The 24,911-nt window shown below is 43.8% G+C and overlaps 1 protein-coding gene across 3 annotated transcripts; it reads left to right on the plus strand.

The window, feature by feature from the left end:
* The first annotated feature begins 313 nt into the window (after positions 1-313).
* Positions 314-24,649, plus strand: ATG101 (autophagy related 101). Of its 3 annotated transcripts, none has more exons than XM_069758309.1 (3): positions 314-410; positions 2,013-2,298; positions 23,899-24,649. In XM_069758309.1, the coding sequence occupies exons 2-3, from the start codon at positions 2,047-2,049 to the stop codon at positions 24,301-24,303; spliced, it is 657 nt and encodes a 218-aa protein (XP_069614410.1). In that variant the 5' UTR covers positions 314-410; positions 2,013-2,046; the 3' UTR covers positions 24,304-24,649. The 3 variants fall into 3 exon arrangements, with proteins under 3 accessions (XP_069614410.1, XP_069614411.1, XP_069614412.1); XM_069758310.1 differs by having other exon boundaries at positions 368-521; XM_069758311.1 differs by lacking the exon at positions 314-410 and adding an exon at positions 435-626.
* The last annotated feature ends 262 nt before the right edge of the window (positions 24,650-24,911 follow it).

A 24,911-nucleotide genomic window follows, 5' to 3' on the forward strand; every position in this document is an offset into this window, starting at 1 on the left:
AGCGCTGCCATTATTATTGGTGCACATAGCCTCTGCTTCCTTGCTGGCCCCCATCACACCACCCATCAGGCCGTGTCACGGTTCCCTGGTGTCTGGGTTTCCACATCACACTTGGCCAATGGCCACACGACCCCTTCAGTCTCACAAAGGAGGCCTGTGTGATGTGGAGCTGCAGGTACATGACGCCATTATCCGAGTATCCGGTCATGTGACCTCACTCGCCTGTGTACAGCCCAGCAGGTAATGCGCAGTGCGTTAGGGGCACACGTCACTGCTCTGCCCCCCGCCCATATACAGCCGGGGGGCGGGACTCGCAGACTCCGCCCACGTAGGGGTCACATGGTCGTGACGTCACGTAAGGTCCTGCAACCTCCTACCCCCTACAATGCACGGTTACTGCTGAATGTGACGTAAGTGGAGATGCTGTAATATCATATGTAGTGCATGTAATCGGGGAACAGCGGCTGTAATGTGCGGCTGGTACAGTCCGTTCTCCACAGGGTTGGCCGGAGTTGGCAATGGTACGGTCCAGTGACGTGAATTGTTTTGGTTTTGTCAGTGATAGGAAGAGCGCAGTGTCTGGATCTCCGTGCTGCCTTCAGGTCTCTCCTTGGCCCGTATACACGGTGGGTGTGCTGCTGGCTCTGTGCTGCAGGAGTGGGGCAGACCATCCTGTCTGTAGCGCAGAGTACATGGCACAGCTGGTGGTGTCTGGGCACAAAGTGAGGTGTGACAAGGGAAATGGCTGACCCATTCCAAGAGGCCCTCACCTCTGTGCACGACTAGCCAAGGCTGGAAGGCTGTGTGTGTGTGTATGTATATATATATATATATATATATATATATATATATATATATATATATATATTATAATCAGGTGGTGTGTGTGTATAGCAGCGCCTGTTGTATAGTCACTGTCTACTATATAATTGTCTAAGGGTCACTTCCGTCTTTCTGTCCTTCTGTCTGTCCTGTCAGTTTTAGTATTTGCTGCAACATTTCCGCTGCACAGACAGTTGTGGATTTCTTTGCGGACATACTGCAGACTTTCCACCCTTTGTATAAATTGCCATGACTGGGATTTGACACCATAACTTAGGATAGATTGTGAACATGTGTGTGGTTGGGAGCTGAGCTGCAGTCCTCAGCAGCAGACACTGCACATTAGGGCTCATGCAGACCACTGTATAAATTGGATGTGTACTGGCTGATTTTTGATCAGACACTGACCAATGTTATTCAGTGCTGTCCAGATGACTGATTTTTCTCTTGGTCTGACTGTCCCTGAGACCAAATTGCAGCACGCATTATTCTCTTCAGAGTCTCAAATGACTCGCCTATTCAAGTTAATGGGCTCGTAAAAAAAAAAAAATCTGATCCCATAAGGATTTTCTGCAGCCTCTGATATTAATGGATACATTTGATGTACTGTAAACATAGGAAACTATTCGATCATGTAGAGTTTTTAATCTAGATCTTAGACAACGGATCACACGTCCATAAGAAAAAAACATGGATGGCACATGGATGAAAATCGTCTCGGGTTTTCTTCGTGAAACACGGCCAAATTTTCATACGCTCGTCTGCAGCCAGCTTTACACGGATGGAGCTGTGCTGTTCCGGCTTCAGTGTTTTCACATAGCCAGTACCATAAATGGAAAAAATGATCAATGAGGGTGCTGGTTGTCGGACTCCCGCTGGTCTTTGACCTACCCAAGGAATAGTCTTTAATATCATAAGGTTGGACAACCACTTTACCCTTCGCGAGGGTTCCTGGGGACTAAGTGTCCGAAGTTGTGCCACACCCTGGTGCACCCTGCTGCAGCGATTAGATCATAGCTAGTACTGTCAGCTGGATGTTGGACTATGTGCCAATTACGGTAATATTATGGTCAGTTTTCCAATTCTTATCCTCTGAGAGACCTGCAGTGTTTGAGGTTCCAAAGAAATAGTAGGCGTTGACATTAAACGTTTTGTGATATTAAATTATCCTCCGTTTTTTTTTTTTATAGGAAGAATTGGGATCTTGTGCAACATTAAGTGACAATGAATTGCCGATCAGAGGTGTTGGAGGTGTCTGTGGAGGGCCGTCAGGTAGAGGAAGCTATGCTGGCCGTCCTGCACACTATACTTCTTCACAGAAGCACGGGCAAGTTCCATTACAAGAAGGAAGGGACCTATTCCATTGGCACTGTGGGAACACAAGATATAGACTGTGACTTCATAGAATTTACATATGTCCGGGTCTCTTCAGAAGAGCTAGACAGAGCCCTGCGCAAAGCTGTTAATGAGTTCAAGGTGAGATGTTCACACATTGAAACTTTCTGTACTTGTCATGATATGTTGATGCAAAAAATCGAACATGAATTGAGATTATGTTGAAATATGTATTTTGAACATGATTCAGAAATTAGTCTAAAGCTTTTTACCAATTGAAACCAGTATATGTAAAATTCTACGTTTAAATATGCAAAATTATTATGCCACTAGATGTTGGCATGATTCTAACACATCGGGTATTCTAGAATATGCATGTCCACGTCGTATATTGCCCAGCCACGTAGTATATTGCCCAGCCACGTAGTATATTGCCCAGTCAGGTAGTATATTGCCCAGTCACGTAGTATATTGCCCAGTCACGTAGTATATTGCCCAGTCACGTAGTATATTGCCCAGTCACGTAGTATATTGCCCAGTCACGTAGTATATTGCCCAGTCACGTAGTATATTGCCCAGTCACGTAGTATACAGCACAGAGCCATAGTATATTGCCCAGTGACGTAGTATATTGCCCAGTGACCTAGTATACAGCACAGAGCCACGTAGTATATTGCCCAGCGACGTAGTATATTGCACAGCCACGTAGTATGTAGTATATTGGTCAGCCACGTAGTATATTGCCCAGTAATGTAGTATATTGGCCAGTGACATAAAATAAAAAATAAACATATACTCACCTTAGTCCTGGCTCCTGTGTACGGTGCACGCGGCAGCTTCCGGTCCCAGGGTTGGTATGACTATGAGCGCAGGACCTGTCTTGGCAGGTCCTTCTCGCGCAGGCGCGCAGAACCTGTGATGACGTCGCGGTCACATGACCGTGACATCATGGCAGGTCCTTCTCCCATAGCATCCTTAGCACCGGAACCTGCCGGTGGACAGGACGCGACGTCGGAGGGTGAGAATAACGTGTTTTTTTTTATTATTATTATTATTATTTGTAACATTAGATCGTTGCAGCATCAATAGTAAAAACTTGGTCACACAGGGTTAATAGCTGCGTAACCGGAGTGCGTTACACCGCGCTCCGGTAACGCTGGCATTAACCCTGTGTGAGGGCTGACTGGATGACTGGAGGGGAGTATGGAGCAGGCACTGACTGCAGGGAGGAAAGAGCGGCCATATTGCCTCCGGACTGTGGCCGTCGCTGATTGGTCGTGGCAATGGTCGTTTTCCCACGACCGATCAGCGACTTGGATTCCATGACAGACAGAGGCCGCGACCAATGAATATCCGTGACAGAAAGACAGACGGAAGTGACCCTTAGACAATTATATGGTAGGATGATGTATATGTTCATCAGCCTTACAAAGAATTGAAAGTAACTGTCACAATCCATGTTTGGATCTGTGGCAGATCTGGTTTGCCTCAGTTAAAGACTTTTTTTCCTTTCTGGTCATCGGGGGTTAATGCAGTTTCTTCCCCCCGGTGGCCGCTGATGTTACTGCATTGCTGCTGGCTCAGCTGATGCTTGTGATGACCACTCCCTCTATCCTTTAAAAGGTCACCTGGTTCATCAGCTGACTGTCGGTGTTAGTTCATTCTTTAGCGACCAAGCCAGGAGTAGGAGCTAGCTGGGAACTGCTGTTCTACAGCTGTGTCCATGTTATCTGGTGTTTCTTTCTGCTGTGCTGTGCCTTGCAGCATTAAGCTAAGTTTGGTTTTCCTTTACATAGTCTGTTTTCCTGTTTATTGTAAAGTTATACACTGGTGCAGTCCAACTCCCTTGGGGGGGAGTGGGGGTCACTATAGGGCTTGCATAGGAAACAGGGATACGCTGGCGGCTCGGGCCTCCTAACCTTCATAGGTACCCCCGAGATAAAGCCAGGGCCCCTTATAGTGGCAGGGACAGGTGTGGGTTCCAAATACGCCGTCCTGCCCCTTTATCGCCGTAATCGGCGTGACAGTAACCTGTCAGTGGTCAACTTAAACTCCAATATTTCATTAAATTGCTGGGGATCAACTTTCAAAACATGATTCTGTTGCAGGTGAGGTTTTGCACCATATAAAAAGTAATGTATATGTAGATTACCCGAGAAGTCACAGGGGCGGTCCTGGCACTCTAAAGAGTCATGCTGTGCTGGCTCATGACACCTCATACCAAACCAAAAATGACAACACCTGCCTCATTTGAGGTTTATGTGTCTGGTTTCATCTGCACATTGTGCATGATTTGTGTCTTATTAAGATCAGTTTATTGAATCTATTTATTAGATTAACGCTCAGTAGAGAAGGATGAACCCGTAGATGTTCGGGTTTGGCCGAACAGATTAAAAAAAAAGTTAAGGTACCAGAACAGTACCTGGACACCATTCACTCGAATGGGAAGCCCAAACATCCAAACACTGCTTCTGATCGGCGGTGAAATTGCTAAATGACAGAGTGAGCCCGCAGCTGTGATTGAAGGTAAAAAGTTTACCTCCGGTCACTGGCGTCGGCTGATGGGACCACTGCTCCCATCTGCCTACGCCTGCTGTCGCTAAGGCTGGGGTCACACTAGAGAGGAATACGGACGAGGGAGAGGCGCAAAAACAATGCATTGCACACGAACCAATGTTTCTCTATGGGGCAGCTCCCATCAGCCGTATATTTCTCAGCTGTATTTTACGGGCTGAGAAAATCACAGCATGCTGCGTTTGTCAGCATATTGCGCAAAAAATCCACTAATGAAAGTCTATGGGGGCGAGAAAAATGCTGATTACACACGGACCATGCGTGTGACTTGCGAGAAATACGCATCGATGTTCTATAGAAAAGCCGGCAATTCGGAGCGGTGTACAGTAAAATCACACTGACAGGTTAGAATAGAATAGAGAAAATAAATGTCTACACATAGTATAGATATAAATATATATGTGTGTGTATGTATGTATATGTGTGTGTGTGTATATATATATATATATATATATACACACACACACACACACACACACACACACACACACACACACACACACACACACACACACACACACACACACACACACACACACACACACTAGCTGAAGAGCCCGGCGTTGCCTGGGCATAGTAAATATCTGTGGTTAGTTATAGCACCTCACTTCTCTTATTTTCCCATCACGCCTCTCATTTTCCCCCTCACATCAATCATTTTCTCCCTTACACCTTTCATTCCCCCCTAACACTTGTCATTTCGACCTCACATCTGTCATTTTCCGATCACTCCACTATTTTCCCTCACTCCTCTCATTTTGCACTCACACCTTTTCATTTTCACCTCACACCTCTTATTTTCCCCTCAGTATATACATGTTTGTCATCTCCCTTATAAATAGTATACACCTGTCATCTCCTGTATATAGTATATACCTGTATGTCATCTCCCCTGTAATTAGTATATACCTGCTGTATGTCATCTCCTCCTGTATATAGTATATACCTGTGTCATCTCCTGTATATAGTATATACCTGTGTCATCTCTTGTATATAGTATATACCTGTGTCATCTCCTGTATATAGTATATACCTGTATGTCATCTCCCCTGTATATAGTGTATATACCTGTATGTCATCTCCTATATAGTATATACCTGTATGTCATCTCCCCTGTATATAGTATATACCTGCTGTATGTCATCTCCTCTATATACCTATGTGTCATCTGTTCCTGTATATACCTGTATGTCATCTCCTCCTGTATATAGTATATACGTGTCATCTCCTCCTGTATATAGTATGTACCTGTGTCATCTCCTCCTGTATATAGTATGTACCTGTGTGTCATCTCCTCCTGTATATAGTATGTACCTGTGTGTCATCTCCTCCTGTATATAGTATGTACCTGTGTGTCATCTCCTCCTGTATATAGTATGTACCTGTGTGTCATCTCCTCCTGTATATAGTATGTACCTGTGTGTCATCTCCTCCTGTATATAGTATGTACCTGTGTGTCATCTCCTCCTGTATATAGTATGTACCTGTGTGTCATCTCCTCCTGTATATAGTATGTACCTGTGTGTCATCTCCTCCTGTATATAGTATGTACCTGTGTCATCTCCTCCTGTATATAGTATGTACCTGTGTGTCATCTCCTCCTGTATATAGTATGTACCTGTGTGTCATCTCCTCCTGTATATAGTATGTACCTGTGTGTCATCTCCTCCTGTATATAGTATGTACCTGTGTGTCATCTCCTCCTGTATATAGTATGTACCTGTGTGTCATCTCCTCCTGTATATAGTATGTACCTGTGTGTCATCTCCTCCTGTATATAGTATGTACCTGTGTGTCATCTCCTCCTGTATATAGTATGTACCTGTGTGTCATCTCCTCCTGTATATAGTATGTACCTGTGTGTCATCTCCTCCTGTATATAGTATGTACCTGTGTGTCATCTCCTCCTGTATATAGTATGTACCTGTGTGTCATCTCCTCCTGTATATAGTATGTACCTGTGTGTCATCTCCTCCTGTATATAGTATGTACCTGTGTGTCATCTCCTCCTGTATATAGTATGTACCTGTGTGTCATCTCCTCCTGTATATAGTATGTACCTGTGTGTCATCTCCTCCTGTATATAGTATGTACCTGTGTGTCATCTCCTCCTGTATATAGTATGTACCTGTGTGTCATCTCCTCCTGTATATAGTATGTACCTGTGTGTCATCTCCTCCTGTATATAGTATGTACCTGTGTGTCATCTCCTCCTGTATATAGTATGTACCTGTGTGTCATCTCCTCCTGTATATAGTATGTACCTGTGTGTCATCTCCTCCTGTATATAGTATGTACCTGTGTGTCATCTCCTCCTGTATATAGTATGTACCTGTGTGTCATCTCCTCCTGTATATAGTATGTACCTGTGTGTCATCTCCTCCTGTATATAGTATGTACCTGTGTGTCATCTCCTCCTGTATATAGTATGTACCTGTGTGTCATCTCCTCCTGTATATAGTATGTACCTGTGTGTCATCTCCTCCTGTATATAGTATGTACCTGTGTGTCATCTCCTCCTGTATATAGTATGTACCTGTGTGTCATCTCCTCCTGTATATAGTATGTACCTGTGTGTCATCTCCTCCTGTATTAGACCGCGTTCACACGTTATTTGGTTAGTATTTTTACCTCAGTATTTGTAAGCTAAATTGGCAGTCTGATAAATCCCCAGCCAACAGGAAGCCCTCCCCCCTGGCAGTATATATTAGCTCACACATACACATAATAGACAGGTCATGTGACTGACAGCTGCCGTATTTCCTATATGGTACATTTGTTGTTCTTGTAGTTTGCTTATTAATCAGATTTTAATTTTTGAAGGATAATACCAGACTTGTGTGTGTTTTAGGGCGAGTTTCATGTGTCAAGATGTGTGTGTTGAGTTGCATGTGGCGACATGCATGTAGCGACTTTTGTGAGATGAGTTTTGTGTGGCGACATGCGTGTAGCAACTTTTTGTGTCGAGTTGCATGTGACAGGTTAGTGTAGCAAGTTGTGTGCAGCAAGTTTTGCGCGTGGCGAGTTTTATGTGTGGTGCGTTTTGAGTATGTGCAAGTTTTGTGTGAGGCAACTTTTGCATGTGTTGCAACTTTTGTGCATGTGGCAATTTTTCCGCGTGTGCAAGTTTTGCATGTGGCGAGTTTTCCATGAGGTGAGTTTTGCACATGTGGCAAGTTTTGCGTGAGCCTAGTTTTGCATGTGGCGAGTTTTGCGCGTGGCAAGTTTTGAGCGGCGACTTTTGTGTTTCGACTTTTATGTGGCGAGGTTGGTGTATGTGTGGTGAAATGTGTGCTGAGGGTGGTATATGTGTTCAAGCACTTGGTAGTGTGTGTGTTCATATCCCCGTGTGTGGTGAGTATCCCATGTCGGGGCCCCACCTTAGCAACTGTACGGTATATACTCTTTGGCGCCATCGCTCTCATTCTTTAAGTCCCCCTTGTTCACATCTGGCAGCTGTCAATTTGCCTCCAACATTTTTCCTTTCACTTTTTCCCCATTATGTAGATAGGGGCAAAATTGTTTGGTGAATTGGAAAGCGCAGGGTTAAAATTTCGCCTCACAACATAGCCTATGACGCTCTCGGGGTCCAGACGTGTGGCTGTAGCTGTGACGGTGCAGATGCCAATCCCGGACCATCTCGATTGGGTTCAGGTATGGTGACTGTGGAGGCCAGGTCATCTGGCGTAGCACCCCATCACTCTCCTTCTTGGTAAAATAGCCTTTGCACAGCCTGGAGGTGTTTTTGGGGTCATTGTCCTGTTGAAAAATAAATGATGGTCCAACTAAGCGCAAACCGGATGGAATAGCATGCTGCTGCAAGATGCTGTGGTAGCCATTCTGGTTCAGTATGCCTTCAATTTTGAATAAATCCCCAACAGTGTCACCAGCAAAGCACCCCCACACAATCACACCTCCTCCTCCATGCTTTATGGTGGGAACCAGGTATGTAGAGTCCATCTGTTCACCTTTTCTGCGTCGTACAAAGACACGGTGGTTGGAACCAAAGATCTCAAATTTGGACTCATCAGATCAAAGCACAGATTTCCACTGGTTTAATGTCCATTTCTTGTGTTCTTTAGTCCAAACAAGTCTCTTATGCTTATTGCCTGTCCTTAGCAGTGGTTTCCTAGCAGCTATTTTACCATGAAGGCCTGCTGCACAAAGTCTCCTCTTAATAGTTGTTGTAGAGCTGTGTCTACTGCTAGAAAGAACTGTGTGGCATTGACCTGGTCTCTAATCTGAGCTGCTGTTATCCTGCGATTTCCAAGGCTGGTGACTCTGATAAACTTATCCTCAGAAGCAGAGGTGACTCTTGGTCTTCCTTTCCTGGGGCGGTCCTTATGTGAGCCAGTTTCTCTGTAGCACTTGATGGTTTTTGCAACTGCACTTTGGGACACTTTCAAAGTTTTAATTTCTTAAAGTAATGATGGCCACTCGTTTTTCTTTACTTAGCTGCTTTATTCTTGCCATAATACAAATTATAAGTATTCAGTAGGACTATCAGCTGTGTATTTACCTGCCTTCTGCTCAACACAACTGATGGTCCCAACCCCATTTATAAGGCAAGAAATCCCACTTATTAAACCTGACAGTGCACACCTGTGAAGTGAAAACCATTTCCGGTGACTACCTCTTGAAGCTCATCAAGAGAATGCCAAGAGTGTGGAAAGCAGTCATCAAAGCAAAAGGTGGCTACTTTGAAGAACCTAGAATATAAGACATATTTTCAGTTGTTTCACACTTCTTTTTGTTAAAGGGACATTGTCGCCTGAATTTGGAGGGAACAATCTTCAGCCATGGAGGCGGGGTTTTTGGGTGTTTGATTCACCCTTTCCTTACCCGCTGGCTGCATGCTGGCTGCAATATTGGATTGAAGTTCATTCTCTGTCCTCCGTAGTACACGCCTGCACAAGACAATCTTGCCCCATATAGTGCTGCACAAGTGTTATGGCCCCATACAGATGCTCCGCACAGCCACTTGCCCTTTGTAGTGCTGCACAAGTGTTATGGCCCCATAAGATGCTCTGCACAGTCACTTGCCCCTTATAATGCTGCACAAGTATGGCCCCATAAGATGGTCTGCACAGTCACTTGCCCCTTATAATGCTGCACAAGTATGGCCCCATAAGATGCTCCGCACAGTCACTTGCCCCTTATAATGCTGCACAAGTATGGCCCCATAAGATGCTCCGCACAGCCACTTGCCCCTTATAATGCTACACAAGTATGGCCCCATAAGATGATCCGTACAGCCACTTGCCCCATTTGCTTTTGCTGCCATAAAAAAAAAAAAATCACATACTCACTTCTCTTCGCTCAGGACCCCGGCACTTTTACTTGCTCCTCGTGCGGCTCCATCTTCGGCACTGACGTTCAGCAGAGGGCGCGCACTGACTACGTCACCGCGCCCTCTCACCTGAGCGTCACTGCTGAAGACAGAGCGACACCCGGACCGAGGAGCAGGTGACTATCGCGCAGCGCTGCGCTCCCCCTCCCCGTATACTTACCTGGTCCTGGCGCTGCGTCCCTGCTTCTTCCCCGGCGCTGCATCTTCTTCCTGTATTGAGCGGGCAGCGTTACCGCTCATATACAGTAATGAATATGCGGCTCCACCTCTATAGGAGGTGGAGCCGCATATTCATTTCTGTAATGAGCGGTGCCATGTGACCGCTCAGTGCAGGAAGAATCTGCAGCGCAGGGGAAGCCAGGGACTGCAGGGACCACGCCGGGAGCAGGTAAGTATAATTACACAGCCCCCGCTCCCCCTCCCCTGCCGACCCCCGGTATATGACTCGAGTATAAGCCAAGAGGGGGACTTTCAGACCAAAAAAATGGGCTGAAAATCTTGGCTTATACTCGAGTATATACGGTAATTCCACATGTGTTAATCCATAGTTTTGATGCCTTCAGTGTGAATGTACAATTTTCATAGTCATGAAAATACAGAAAAATCTTTAAATGAGGTGTGTCCAAACGTTTGGTCTGTACTGTGTGTGTGTGTATATGTACAGTCATGGCCAAAATTTTTGACACCCCTACAATTCTGTCAGATAATACTAATTTTCTTCCTGAAAATGATTGCAAACACAAATTATTTGGTATAATTATCTTCATTTAATTTGTCTTAAATAAAAAAAAACACAAAAAGAATTGTCCTAAAACCAAATTGGATATAATTCCACACCAAACCTAAAAAAAGAGGGTGGACAAAAGTATTGGCACTGTTCGAAAAATCATGTGATGCTTCTCTAATTTGTGTAATTAACAGCACCTGTAACTTACCTGTGGTACCTAACAGGTGTTGGCAATAACTAAATCACACTTGCAGCCAGTTGACATGGATTAAAGTTGACTCAAACTCTGTCCTGTGTCCTTGTGTGTACCACATTGAGCATGGAGAAAAGAAAGAAGACCAAAGAACTGTCTGAAGACTTGAGAAACCAAATTGTGAGGAAGCATGAGCAATCTCAAGGCTACAAGTCCATCTCCAAAGACCTGAATGTTCCTGTGTCTACCGTGCGCAGTGTCATCAAGAAGTTTAAAGCCCATGGCACTGTGGCTAACCTCCCTAGATGTTGACGGAAAAGAAAAATTGACAAGAGATTTCAACGCAAGATTGTGCGGATGTTGGATAAAGAACCTCGACTAGCATCCAAACAAGTTCAAGTTGCCCTGCAGTCCGAGGGTACAACAGTGTCAACCCGTACTATCCGTCGGCATCTGAATGAAAAGGGACTGTATGGTAGGAGACCCAAGAAGACCCCACTTCTTACCCCGAGACATAAAAAAGCCAGACTGGAGTTTGCCAAAACGTACCTGAAAAAGCCTAAAACATTTTGGAAGAATGTTCTCTGGGCAGATGAGACAAAAGTAGAGCTTTTTGGGCAAAGGCATCAACATAGAGTTTACAGGAGAAAAAAAGAGGCATTCAAAGTAAAGAACACGGTCTCTACAGTCAAACATGGCGGAGGTTCCCTGATGTTTTGGGGTTGCTTTGCTGCCTCTGGCACTGGACTGCTTGACCGTGTGCATGGCATTATGAAGTCTGAAGACTACCAACAAATTTTTGCAGCATAATGTAGGGCCCAGTGTGAGAAAGCTGGGTCTCCCTCAGAGGTCATGGGTCTTCCAGCAGGACAATGACCCAAAACACACTTCAAAAAGCACTAGAAAATGGTTTGAGAGAAAGCACTTGGGACTTCTAAGGTGGCCAGCAATGAGTCCAGACCTGAATCCCATAGAACACCTGTGGAGAGATCTAAAAATGGCAGTTTGGAGAAGGTACCCTTCAAATATCAGGGACCTGGAGCAGTTTGCCAAAGAAGAATGGTCTAAAATTCCAGCAGAGCATTGTAAGAAACTCATTGATGGTTACCGGAAGCGGTTGGTCGCAGTTATTTTGGCTAAAGGTTGTGCAACCAAGTATTAGGCTGAGGGTGATAATACTTTTGTCTGGCCCATTTTTGGAGTTTTGTGTGAAATGATCAATGTTTTGCTTTTTGCTTCATTCTCTTTTGTGTTTTTTCATTTAAGACAAATTAAATGAAGATAATAATACCAAAGAATTTGTGATTGCAATCATTTTCAGGAAGAAAATGAGTATTATCTGACAGAATTGCAGGGGTGTCAATACTTTTGACCATGACTGTATGTGTATGTGTGTGTGTGTATATATATATATATACACACACGCACGCACGCACGCACGCACGCACGCACACACACACACGCGCGCACGCAAAAAAGTATTTAGTCAGTCAGCAATAGTGCAAGTTCCACCACTTAAAAAGATGAGAGGCGTCTGTAATTTACATCATAGGTAGACCTCAACTATGGGAGACAAACTGAGAAAAAAAAATCCAGAAAATCACTTTGTCTGTTTTTTTAACATTTTATTTGCATATTATGGTGGAAAATAAGTATTTGGTCAGAAACAAAATTTCATCTCAATACTTTGTAATATATCCTTTGTTGGCAATGACAGAGGTCAAACGTTTTCTGTAAGTCTTCACAAGGTTGCCACACACTGTTGTTGGTATGTTGGCCCATTCCTCCATGCAGATCTCCTCTAGAGCAGTGATGTTTTTGGCTTTTCGCTTGGCAACACGGACTTTCAACTCCCTCCAAAGGTTTTCTATAGGGTTGAGATCTGGAGACTGGCTAGGCCACTCCAGGACCTTGAAATGCTTCTTACGAAGCCACTCCTTCGTTGCCCTGGCGGTGTGCTTTGGATCATTGTCATGTTGAAAGACCCAGCCACGTTTCATCTTCAATGCCCTTGCTGATGGAAGGAGGTTTGCACTCAAAATCTCACGATACATGGCCCCATTCATTCTTTCATGTATCCGGATCAGTCGTCCTGGCCCCTTTGCAGAGAAACAGCCCCAAAGCATGATGTTTCCACCACCATGCTTTACAGTAGGTATGGTGTTTGATGGATGCAACTCAGTATTCTTTTTCCTCCAAACACGACAAGTTGTGTTTCTACCAAACAGTTCCAGTTTGGTTTCATCAGACCATAGGACATTCTCCCAAAACTCCTCTGGATCATCCAAATGCTCTCTAGCAAACTTCAGACGGGCCCGGACATGTACTGGCTTAAGCAGTGGGACACGTCTGGCACTGCAGGATCTGAGTCCATGGTGGCGTAGTGTGTTACTTATGGTAGGCCTTGTTACATTGGTCCCAGCTCTCTGCAGTTCATTCACTAGGTCCCCCCGCGTGGTTCTGGGATTTTTGCTCACCGTTCTTGTGATCATTCTGACCCCACGGGGTGGGATTTTGCGTGGAGCCCCAGATTGAGGGAGATTATCAGTGGTCTTGTATGTCTTCCATTTTCTAATTATTGCTCCCACCGTTGATTTCTTCACTCCAAGCTGGTTGGCTATTGCAGATTCAGTCTTCCCAGCCTGGTGCAGGGCTACAATTTTGTTTCTGGTGTCCTTTGACAGCTCTTTGGTCTTCACCATAGTGGAGTTTGGAGTCAGACTGTTTGAGGGTGTGCACAGGTGTCTTTTTATACTGATAACAAGTTTAAACAGGTGCCATTACTACAGGTAATGAGTGGAGGAAAGAGGAGACTCTTAAAGAAGAAGTTACAGGTCTGTGAGAGCCAGAAATCTTGATTGTTTGTTTCTGACCAAATACTTATTTTCCACCATAATATGCAAATAAATTGTTAAAAAAACAGACAATGTGATTTTCTGGATTTTTTTTTCTCAGTTTGTCTCCCATAGTTGAGGTCTACCTATGATGTAAATTACAGACGCCTCTCATCTTTTTAAGTGGTGGAACTTGCACTATTGCTGACTGACTAAATACTTTTTTGCCCCACTGTATATATATATATATATATATATATGTATATATATATATATATGTATATATATGTATATATATGTATATATATATATATATATATATATATATACATACATACATACATACATACATACATACATACATACACACACTCTCTCACTCACAAACACACACACACACACACGAAGCGCAATTGCGCAAGCCCGTAAAAAAACTTACAGCGCAGGCGTCGGGGACGCTAATGAAGGAAGAGGAGGCGGAGCCCGGCGCACAGAGGCCCTGAGTGACGGCTGGGAGGCGTTTCTGTCAGAGGGTAAAGACATGCCCCCAAGTCTATTTCAAGGTATCGGGGACAAATTATAAAAGCGATTATTGCAGCGTTTGCAGGGACCCGAACTAAAAGAGCCACCTTAACAGAATGCAGCATTAGTGTTGCACAAGGTGGCTCTTTTAGTTAAAAACGCCTGGGGGGGTGACAGGTTCCCTTTATAAATGCATGCTAGATCCTCTGCATTCTCGGGAGTCTATTGCGCATGTCTGTGACGACATAACAGCCTTCCCATAAATCCAAGTGTGTATGCAGCCGCGCAATGCGGTGCTGAAGAAAAAAAGATTGCCATATTGGGAAAGGTTCTGACTGCTGCGCATGTCCATAGTTTGTAAAGTATTTTAACCCCTTAGTGACAGAGCCAATTTGGTACTTAATGACCGGGCCAATTTTTGCAATTCTGACCACTGTCACTTTATGAGGTTATAGCTCTGGAACGCTTCAATGGATCCCGCTGATTCTGAGATTGTTTTTTCGTGACATATTGTACTTCATGTTAGTGATAACATTTCTTCGATATTACTTGCGATTATTTATGAAAAAAACGGAAATATGGCGAAAATTTTTAAAATTTTGCAATTTTCAAAGTTTGTATTTTTATGCCCTTAAATCAGAGAGATATGTCACGAAAAATAGTTAATAAATAACATTTCCCACATGTCTACTTTACATCAGCACAATTTTGGAAACAAAATTTTTTTTTGTTAGGGAGTTATAAGGGTTAAAAGTTGACCAGCAATTTCTCATTTTTACAACACCATTTTTTTTAGGGACCACATCACATGTAAAGTCATTTTGAGGGGTCTATATGATAGAAAATAACGAAGTGTGACACCATTCTAAAAACTACACCCCTCAAGGTTCTCAAAACCACATTCAAGAAGTTTATTAACCCTTTACGTGCTTCACAGGAACTGAAACAATGTGGAAGGAAAAAATGAACATTTAACTTTTTTTTGCAAACCTCTTAATTCAGAACCATTTTTTTTATTTTCACAAGTGTAAAAACAGAATTGTAACCATAAATTTTGTTATGCAATTTCTCCTGAATACGCCAATACCCCATATGTGGGGGTAAACCACTTTTTGGGCGCACCGCAGAACTTAGAAGTGAAGGAGCGCCGTTTGACTTTTTCAATGCAGAATTGGCTGGAATTTAGATCGGACACCATGTCACGTTTAGAGAGCCCCTGATGAGCCTAAACAGTGGAAACTCCCCACAAGTGACCCCATTTTGGAAACTAGACCCCTTAAGGAACTTATCTAGATGTGTGGTGAGCACTTTGAACCCCCAAGTGCTTCACAGAAGTTTATAATGTAGAGCCGTGAAAAAAAAAATCGCATTTTTTCTACAAAAATGATCTTTTTGCCCACAAATTTTTATTTTCACAAGGGTAACAGGAGAAATTAGACCACAAAAGTTGTTGTGCAATTTCTCCTGAGTACGCTGATACCCAATATGTGGGGGTAAACCACTGTTTGGGCGCACCGCAGAGCTTGGAAGAGAAGGAGCGCCGTTTTACTTTTTCAATGTAGAATTGGCTGGAATTGAGATTGGACGCCATGTCGCGTTTGGAGAGCCCCTGATGTGCCTAAACAGTAGAAATCCCCCACAAGTGACCCCATTTTGGAAACTAGACCCCCCATGGAACTTATCTAGATGTGTGGTGAGAACTTTGAATGCCCAAGTGCTTCACAGAAGTTTATAATGCAGAGTCATAAAAAAAATATATATATATATATATTTTTTTTTTTTTTCCACAAAAAGGATTTTGTAGCCCCCAAGTCTTTATTTTCACAAGGGTAACAAGAGAAATTGGACCCCAGAAGTTGTTGTCCAATTTATCCCGAGTATGCTGATGCCAAATATGTGGGGGTAACCCACTGTTTGGTTCACGGCAGAGCTCAGAAGGGAGGGAGCACCATTTGACTTTTTGAGCGCAAAATTGGCTGTCGTGTTTGGAGACCCCCTGATGTAACTAAACAGTGGAAACCCCCCAATTCTAGCTCCAACCCAACTCCAACACACCCCTAACCCTAATCCCAACCCGATCCATAATCCTAATCACTAACCCTAACGATAATCCCAACCCTTACCCCAAAACAACCCTAATGTCAACCCTAACCATAACCCTAATCAAAACCCTAAATCCAACACACCCCTAATCCTAATCTCAACACTAACCTCAAACCTAACCCTAATCCCAATACACCCCTAATCACAACCCTAACCTTAACCCTAATCCCAAACCTAACACTAATCCCAAGCGTAACCCTAATGCCAACCCTAACCCTAATACCAACCCTAATCCAAACCCTAACCCTAATCCCAACTCTAACCCTAACTTTAGCCCCAACCCTAACCCTAGCCCTAAGGCTACTTTCACACTTGCGTCGTTTGGCATCCGTCGCAATCCGTCATTTTGGACAAGAAACGGATCCTGCAAATGTGCCCGCAGGATGCGTTTTTTGCCCATAGACTTGTATTGCCGACGGATCGTGACGGATGGCCACACGTTGCGTCCGTAGTGCACTGGATCAGTGTTTTGGCGGACCGTCAGCACAAAAAAACGTTCAATGTAACGTTTTTTTGTACGTTGCATCCGCCATTTCTGACCGCGCATGCGTGGCCGTAACTCCGCCCCCTCCTCCCCAGGACATAGGTTGGGCAGCGGATGCGTTGAAAAACTACATCCGCTGCCCACGTTGTGCACAATTTTCACAACGTGCGTCGGTATGTCGGGCCGATGCATTGCGACGGCCCCGTACCGACGTAAGTGTGAAAGAAGCCTAACCCTAAATTTAGCGCCAACCCTAACCCTAAATTTAGCCCTAACCCTAGCCCTAACCCTACCCCTAGCCCTAACCCTAGCCCTAACCCTAGCCCTACCCCTAATTTTAGCCCCAACTGCTCTTCTCCTGCCGGCCGGCAGATGGAGACAGATGGCGGGCGCACTGCACATGCGCCCGCCATTTTCTTTTGCCCAGAAGATGCCGGCGGCCAGGAGGAGCAGCAGGAGGATCCAGGGACACAGGTGAGTATGATAGGGTCCCCGAATCCCCCTATTTCTCTGTCCTCTGATGTGCGATCACATCAGAGGACAGAGAATTACACTTAGCTTTTTTTTTTCTTTTTTTTTTTGCGGTCGCCGGTAAACAGTTAATTACCGGCGATCGCAAAACAGGGGTAGCTAAAACCGACCCCCGATCATGCTCTTTGGGGTCTTGGCTACCCCCGGCAGCCGAGACCCCAAAGATTCTCGCGGGGCCGGACGGCGGGCGCACTGCGCATGCGCCCGCCATTTTCAAGATGGCGGCGCCCACCGGGAGCCACGATGAGCATCGGGGGAGATAGGTAAGTATTGGGGGGCTATCTGGGACCCCTTTTCTCTATCCTCCGATATGCGATCACATCGGAGGATAGAGAAATTAAAAAGAGATCGCTTTTTTTTTTGCGATCGCCGGTAAACGGTTAATTACCGGCGATCGCAAATGCGGGGTGGGTTAAAACCCCCCCGAATCATGTTCTCTGGGGTCTCTGCTACCCCCGGCAGCCGAGACCCCGGAGAAAATCAGACTCTGGGGGGCGCTATTTACTTTTTCCACAGCGCCGTTAATTAACGGCGCTGTGGTTTAAGTACCCTTAGCGGCCGCCGTTAAAAGGCGTATCGGCGGTCGCTAAGGGGTTAAATGTCATTATGGCCCTGTTTTAAGGCGCAGGATAAGTGCGTTTCCCACATAGTGCATAAAAAATCACTTGCCATAAAATACCGCCATATACCGTGGCTTATCATTATCTCTGTTTTAAGGCACAGGATAAGTGCACTTCTCACACAGTGTATAACGGTGTTATATTTATGGGGTCGTAGTTATCATGGCAGTAGGCCTTTATTTACCCTAGCTACACCCATTCTGTTATATCAACTGCTTTAGTACTGTGATAGTTCTGCAATACATTTATATCTATATATTTCCATCATATTATTGCATCATGGAGGAAAAAAAATTATTTTGTCTCTAAATTCCCGATCCTTATACATATGTAATTGTGTTGGATCCTTTTTTGTCTTGTGCCCTTCACTTTAACTATCTTTGTCCATATATTGTTTTTTATTATTGTGTATATGGTATTTCAACAAACAATTAATAAATATTTGATATCTACTATATAATTGTCTAAGGGGTACTTCCGTCTGTCTGTCTGTCCTTCTGTAACGGTTATTCGTTCGCTGATTGGTCTCGGCAGCTGCCTGTCATGGCTGCTGCGACCAATCAGCAACGCGCACAGTCCGGAAGAAAATGGCTGCTCCTTACTCCCGGCACTCACTGCCCGGCGCCCGCATACACCCCTCCGCTCACACAGGGTTAATGCCGGCGGTAACGGACCGCATTATGCCGCGGGTAACGCACTCCGTTACCACTGCTATTAACCCTGTGTGACCAAGTTTTTTACTATTGACGCGGCCTATGCAGCGCCAATAGTAAAAACATCTAATGTTAAAAATAATTTAAAAAAATATAAAACGATTATATACTCACCTACGCCGCATTGCCCGCTCCTCGCGATGCAACCGCCACGTTCCATTGGCACAGATGGTCTGGCAGAAGGACATCAAACAACAAATTGGAGCTGAATTAAATTTTTTGTGAAAAAAAGTTAAATGTTCATTTTTATTTAAACATTCAAAAAATTCCTGTGAAGCACCAGAAGGGTTAATAAACTTCTTGAATATGGTTTTGAGCACCTTGAGGGGTGTAGTTTTTAGAATGGTGTCACACATAGAAAATACCCATCATATAGACCCCTCAAAATGACTTCAAATGAGATGTGGTCCCTAAAAAAAATGGTGTTGTAGAAATGAGAAATTGCTGGTCAACTTTTAACCCTTATAACTCCCTAACAAAAAAAAATTTTGGATCCAAAATTGTGCTGATGTAAAGTAGACATGTGGGAAATGTTACTTATTAAAGGGAACCTGTCACCCCGTTTTTTGAGATTGAGATATAAATACTGTTAAATAGGACCTGTGCTGTGCGTTACTATAGTGTATGTAGTGTACCCTGATTCCCCATGTATGCTGAGAAATACATTACCAAAGTCGCCGTTTTCGCCTGTCAATCAGGCTCGTCTGGTCAGATGGGCGTGTTCACAGCGCTCTTTTCTTCCCCAGCTTTCCGTTGGTGGCGTAGTGGTGTGCGCATGTCCAAGGTCCGGATTCCCTGCGCCCACGTGAAGACACAGCGCGCGATCTGCGCTGTCATCCCTTTCATCGGTGGGGGCGGCCATCTTCCTGGGGCCGCGCGTGCGCAGATGTAGTGCTCTGCTGCACGGGGCTTCAGGAAAATGGCCGCGGGATGCCGCGCGTGCGCAGAAGAGATCGCGGCGGCCATTAAAATACAAAGTGAATGTGTCATCTTTAACTTTAGGCCTTTTAGTGATCATTTCATCTTCAACCTGCTTAACTGTTCACAATAACAGTAATTTAGACCGGAAGTGCCCAAATGTTTAGATGTCACTGTATATATGGACTTGAGAGTTCTACACTCTGAATATTAGTAAAGGATTGGGCATAATGATTCTGTATGGCCACTCATTTGCTCTTGGAGATAAATTGCCAATTGCCAAAATTCCATTGAGAATACATGCTCTGCCTTACCAAGTGTCCATGAGTATGGAGAGCTAATTTGTAACAGCTGTCAGCCAAATAAGTCATTGAGCAGTGAACGGCTATTGAAAGTGTATGGTTCAGCTTAATAGGAACTGTAGAACTGCGTTGGTTACTACTGCCAATACCATTCTTCTGGCTTCTGTGTGCTTTCAGTAATCTTCTGTAGTGTCTGTTAGAAGCAAAGCATAATTAAATCATTCTGCTTCTAAGTGTAAAAACTAGTACAGCCATTAACCTACAAATGTAAATCTCGTTTTAACTTAAATTTTCCATTGCTGCTTGAGGAAAAAAGTGATCTGACAGGTTCATTGAGTTGATTGTGTGCCCATAGAGAGCCCAAAGAAAAGGCTGCCTGAATAGTTTATGGGGTCATAGATATCGATACCTTTTTGCTTAGTTATCCCATGAATGACTTTTATCAATTAACCAGGGGATAGGTGATGAATGGGGTTGAATTAATGGGACCCTCGCCAATTTCTAGAACATGGACCAGTGATTCCAGTGTAAATGGAGCAGTATTGTGCTTGCCTGTGTCCAGGATTTGCATGAGGATTTGCTGTGGATTGGACACTGCGTACAGCCGCAGCGTCAAATCCGCAGCGTCCAGATGTTACAGCATAGTGGAGAGGATTTTATGAAATCCCGTCTCCACTATGTGTGCACGGCAGTATCCGGCAGCCCTGCGTATCCGGACATGCGGCACGTCTTTATAGACCGCATCATGTCTGTTTATAAATACCACAGTCAATGAATACGATGCGGTGATTCAACATGTGCTCAACGAACACATCCGGAATCACCACGTGTACAACATGGGGTGGCGCTTTGGGCGGAGTGTGGTTGTCCGCTGCATCCAAAGCGCTGGGTTTCCTGAACGTGGAAACATACCCTTACAGCAATGGTCACACAGGCACACTACATTCACATGGAGGACATCGAACCTCATAACTTTGATGGACGTCTCAATTATAGGTTTCTAGCTTGTCTTGTGGATAATTTATAACAATATCTCATGAAAAAAAAAGTTATGTCTAGCGCAAGAATTGTTAGTAACCGTACATAAACCTGGGATTCGGATATTCAGAGCGTTATAGTGTGCTGTAACCCTCTCAGGCCTGGGTGCACATTGTCAGGTATTTCTGCCTGATCTAACAACTGGGTCCTTGTAATCGGACTATTCTTCATTGGTCAAACGACACTATAAAACAAGAAAGATTGACATTGTGATGCTGTCTGTTCAGTGTGGTTTTAGGGCCAGGTCTATGACTCGCTATCTTTTCAGTGGCAATCCACCTGAAATAAATGTCCCACAACTTAATACAGTCACCTAGTCTTTTATAATGTTGCACCGCATAGTTTTGCTAGCTCTTTCTAGAAAAGGAAGTGCACAGGTGCCTGCACTTGGGAATAAGAGGTTTGAAGATCATCTTACCGTACTTGCTTTACATTAAAATATATGGTGAGTTAATGAGATTCTGGAAGAGATCCTTGGTTCTCCACTTGCTTTTCATTGAGATCTTGCAAAACAATTCTGTATATGCTTTAATACTTGTGATGAGTTATATAAGGACTTCGTACATCTGTCGGCATTTTAGTGTAATAAGGTTATTAATGGGGGCAGCTATAGAAACATCTGCCATCTGAAAAGAAGAGATGAGCCTGGGTGTTTGGATTTTATAATGTACCGTATATCTAAATGTGGAGTATTACAAGATTGAGGTCAGCGTGTTTAGCCACAGGCAGTCCTAGGACTGCTGCCAATGTAACGCTGTATGTGGCTGAAGCTACGCTCGCCTGATTTAGTCACAAGGCTGTGTGCAGCTAATGACATGAGACATCTCACATGATCCGCTGCCAGGAGTGCCCACCGAGATCAGCACACGTGCAGGTTTAAGGCGGTGTAGTCGATACTAGGGTGCTTTGACAGTTGCCAGTCATTCTGTCACATGAGTGGTCTTTAATTACAACATTTTTTTGTTAGGTAATTAATTTTTTACTTTATTGATCAGGAAGGATTCAAACTCCATAGTTTCAGGGCTATAAAAGAACCAGAAAAAGTAGTTAAGCGAAATGTGAATGGCGTTCATAAGAACCCCTTCACTAACCATACACATCTGCCTATTGCGTGGAAAATCGGGCACAAACTGAATGGATAGTCCTTTCTGAGTACTGAATATGAAGAATACATTTAGGGATATTTGTGTCCTAATAAATGAGTACAATGAAGAGACCATATCTTGCAATCACTGAACATATTTGTTTTTGCACCACAGAAAGATTCTTAATCTCCCGGGATGAGCCAGATCCTTTGCTGATGCTCAAAGCTTCAGACTTATTTGCATAAAACTGAATCCCTGAAAAGACAGAAAAGAAATTTGTGAAGGAAAAGAAAGTCGCTTACCTGAATGGTATGTGGCTGGGGGGAGGGGGAACAGGCTTTTTGCCTCCTGCAAATGTCCCATATATTATACAATGTTTGGGATGCCTGTATACAGACTCCAGCACTATTGGCATTACTGATTGGGAGGGAGCTTCCCAATTCCAAATTTATATATTATGCGTTTTTAACCCCTACAGGATACTGCCAATACACGTTTTTGTGTTTTAAAAAGGGCTTGTTTTTATACATGATACATTGGTTTTGAATGGCACCACTGAGGGCTGATCTTCACAGAAGTACAAAGATAGCGGTGGCTAAGGGAGTGGTGAGGGGGGGTAGCCATGGATGTTAGAAAGTGTCAAAAAGGTTAGCAGAAATGTAAGTTAGTTAGCTCCAGGTTCCTGGCTGCTGTGGTAGATTAGCTCACTCAGCTGTACACAGAGGTAGACACGGGAATTCTGTCTCTTTAAGAACTTCCTTGTTTTATTAGATTCAGCATAAACCAAGGTGAAGCACAAAGTAAATGCGGCCCTCTGGGCAAAACGAGCAAAACAAAGTAGTAGCACAAAGCACAGTCCTTGTGGTAGTGGGGATCAGCCCGCTCAGGGTTAACTAGACCCACGGTTCAGGTTTTAGAATACACAATCACTTCTCTTTAGTGTTCCTCTACGACACTGAACCCCTGACTGCCTCTGGAGGCCAGCTACTTAAGCCCTAGGCCACACCCTGGGGTATAGATAAGGTGGACAACCTTCCACCCCTTCTATGGCTGTCCACAAAAAAAACATCCCTGTAAACAAATTGGCTGTTAACCCCTTGCAACAGTTAATGTGCTGAAGGAAAAAGTTCTGTGTTTTTAAATCACTGAAGCCATAAGCCTCACTGAAACATATCTCCCCTCCAGCACCTTGCCAGTGACTGTTACACTGTATATTAGTGAGCCCCTGCCCCATACGCTCACTCCCACACCATGATGTACTGGTGTCATAACAAAATAATTGAAAGGCCTCTTATTTTTAATGACCCCTTGAAGGTGTTTTTCATCTCGTATTTTTTTTACAAGGGCTCAGTCTGGTAAGTAGTTCTTATCACCCTCTTGTTCAACAATTTCTCAGTTCTCGCTGGTTCCTTTCTTAACAGGGCCTAATCTGGTAGAAGATGATACCTGGCAAACACTGGCCCTAGTGGTGACCCACCTCAGCCAGTGCATTTCTAGTGCATGTTGAGATGGTAACTGGGAATAGAGACCAGTGTGAATTGGATGAGTCTCAGATCGTGATCTTTGGGTGGTTATTGAAGCTGTGAATAATGCCAATGTTCTTGATTACCCTCGTCCATACCACCATTCCTTTTTTTAACAAAAATCTTTCTTTCTTGTGTAAAACATTGGTTTTCAGTTACTCATATAGAATCAATACTTACTGCAAAGCTGTACGTTCTTGACCCTGATCTATCTTTTTTTCCAGGATGCATTGAGGAATTCGGGAAGTGATGGGATCGGTCAAGTATCTCTGGAATTCTATCAGAAGAAAAAGTCCCGCTGGCCATTCTCAGATGAGTGCATCCCATGGGAGGTTTGGACCATCAAAATCAACATTGTGTCACTAGCTACTGAGCAGGAGCGTCAAATCTGTAGGGAGAAAGTTGGAGAGAAACTTGGGGAGAAGATTATTAACATCGTGGAAGTGATGAACAGACATGAATATCTGCCAAAAATGCCTACACAATCCGAGGTGGACAATGTATTTGATACTAGCCTGAAGGATGTGCAACCTTATTTGTACAAAATCTCTTTTCAGATAACTGACTCACTGGGAACGTCGGTCACCACCACAATGCGGAGACTTATTAAAGACACTTTGGCTCTGTAGCAGCATATATCGCAGCTGCTAGATTTAAAAAAAAAAAAACACAAAGCATTTTATGGCCATTAATTAAAAAATAATAATAAGTGTCCTATGTATATAGATATTTTACCGTAAAGTTCTGTAATTCTTATAATAACAGTCCTGTACAGACTAATCTATGGCATTGGGTATTTGAGATTTCCTGTATATACAGTAACTGCAGATAAAGTTCAAATTCTGAAATGGATGTTTCACTGTCTAATGGAATCTGTCAGAGAAGGATTGTTCACCCCGAAGAAATCTGCTCGTTTTTAGCTAAAACTTTAAAGAACATTTGCTTCCTTTGCAAATAAAAAAATATAAAAAATTATTCTTTTTTTACATTTATTTTTTGTGGTTCTTTAGGTAAGTTTGAAGATATGTTCTTGGACAATTCACATCTCCTCTTCCAGTTTGATCACATGAGTTCTATTTATTGAAAATATTCCAAGAAAGGCACTGTAGTTCATACACAATAGGGTGTTTTAATGGTGCTCTGCGCAAGTGGTGCTCCAGGATCCCTCCCCAGTGTCAGTGCAGCACAATGTTTTCTGCAAAGTCATCATGCAAACTAAAGGAGCTTCTCCTTTTAA

Source organism: Ranitomeya imitator, chromosome 3 (genome assembly GCF_032444005.1).
Source record: "Ranitomeya imitator isolate aRanImi1 chromosome 3, aRanImi1.pri, whole genome shotgun sequence".
NCBI classification, from domain to species: domain Eukaryota; kingdom Metazoa; phylum Chordata; class Amphibia; order Anura; family Dendrobatidae; genus Ranitomeya; species Ranitomeya imitator.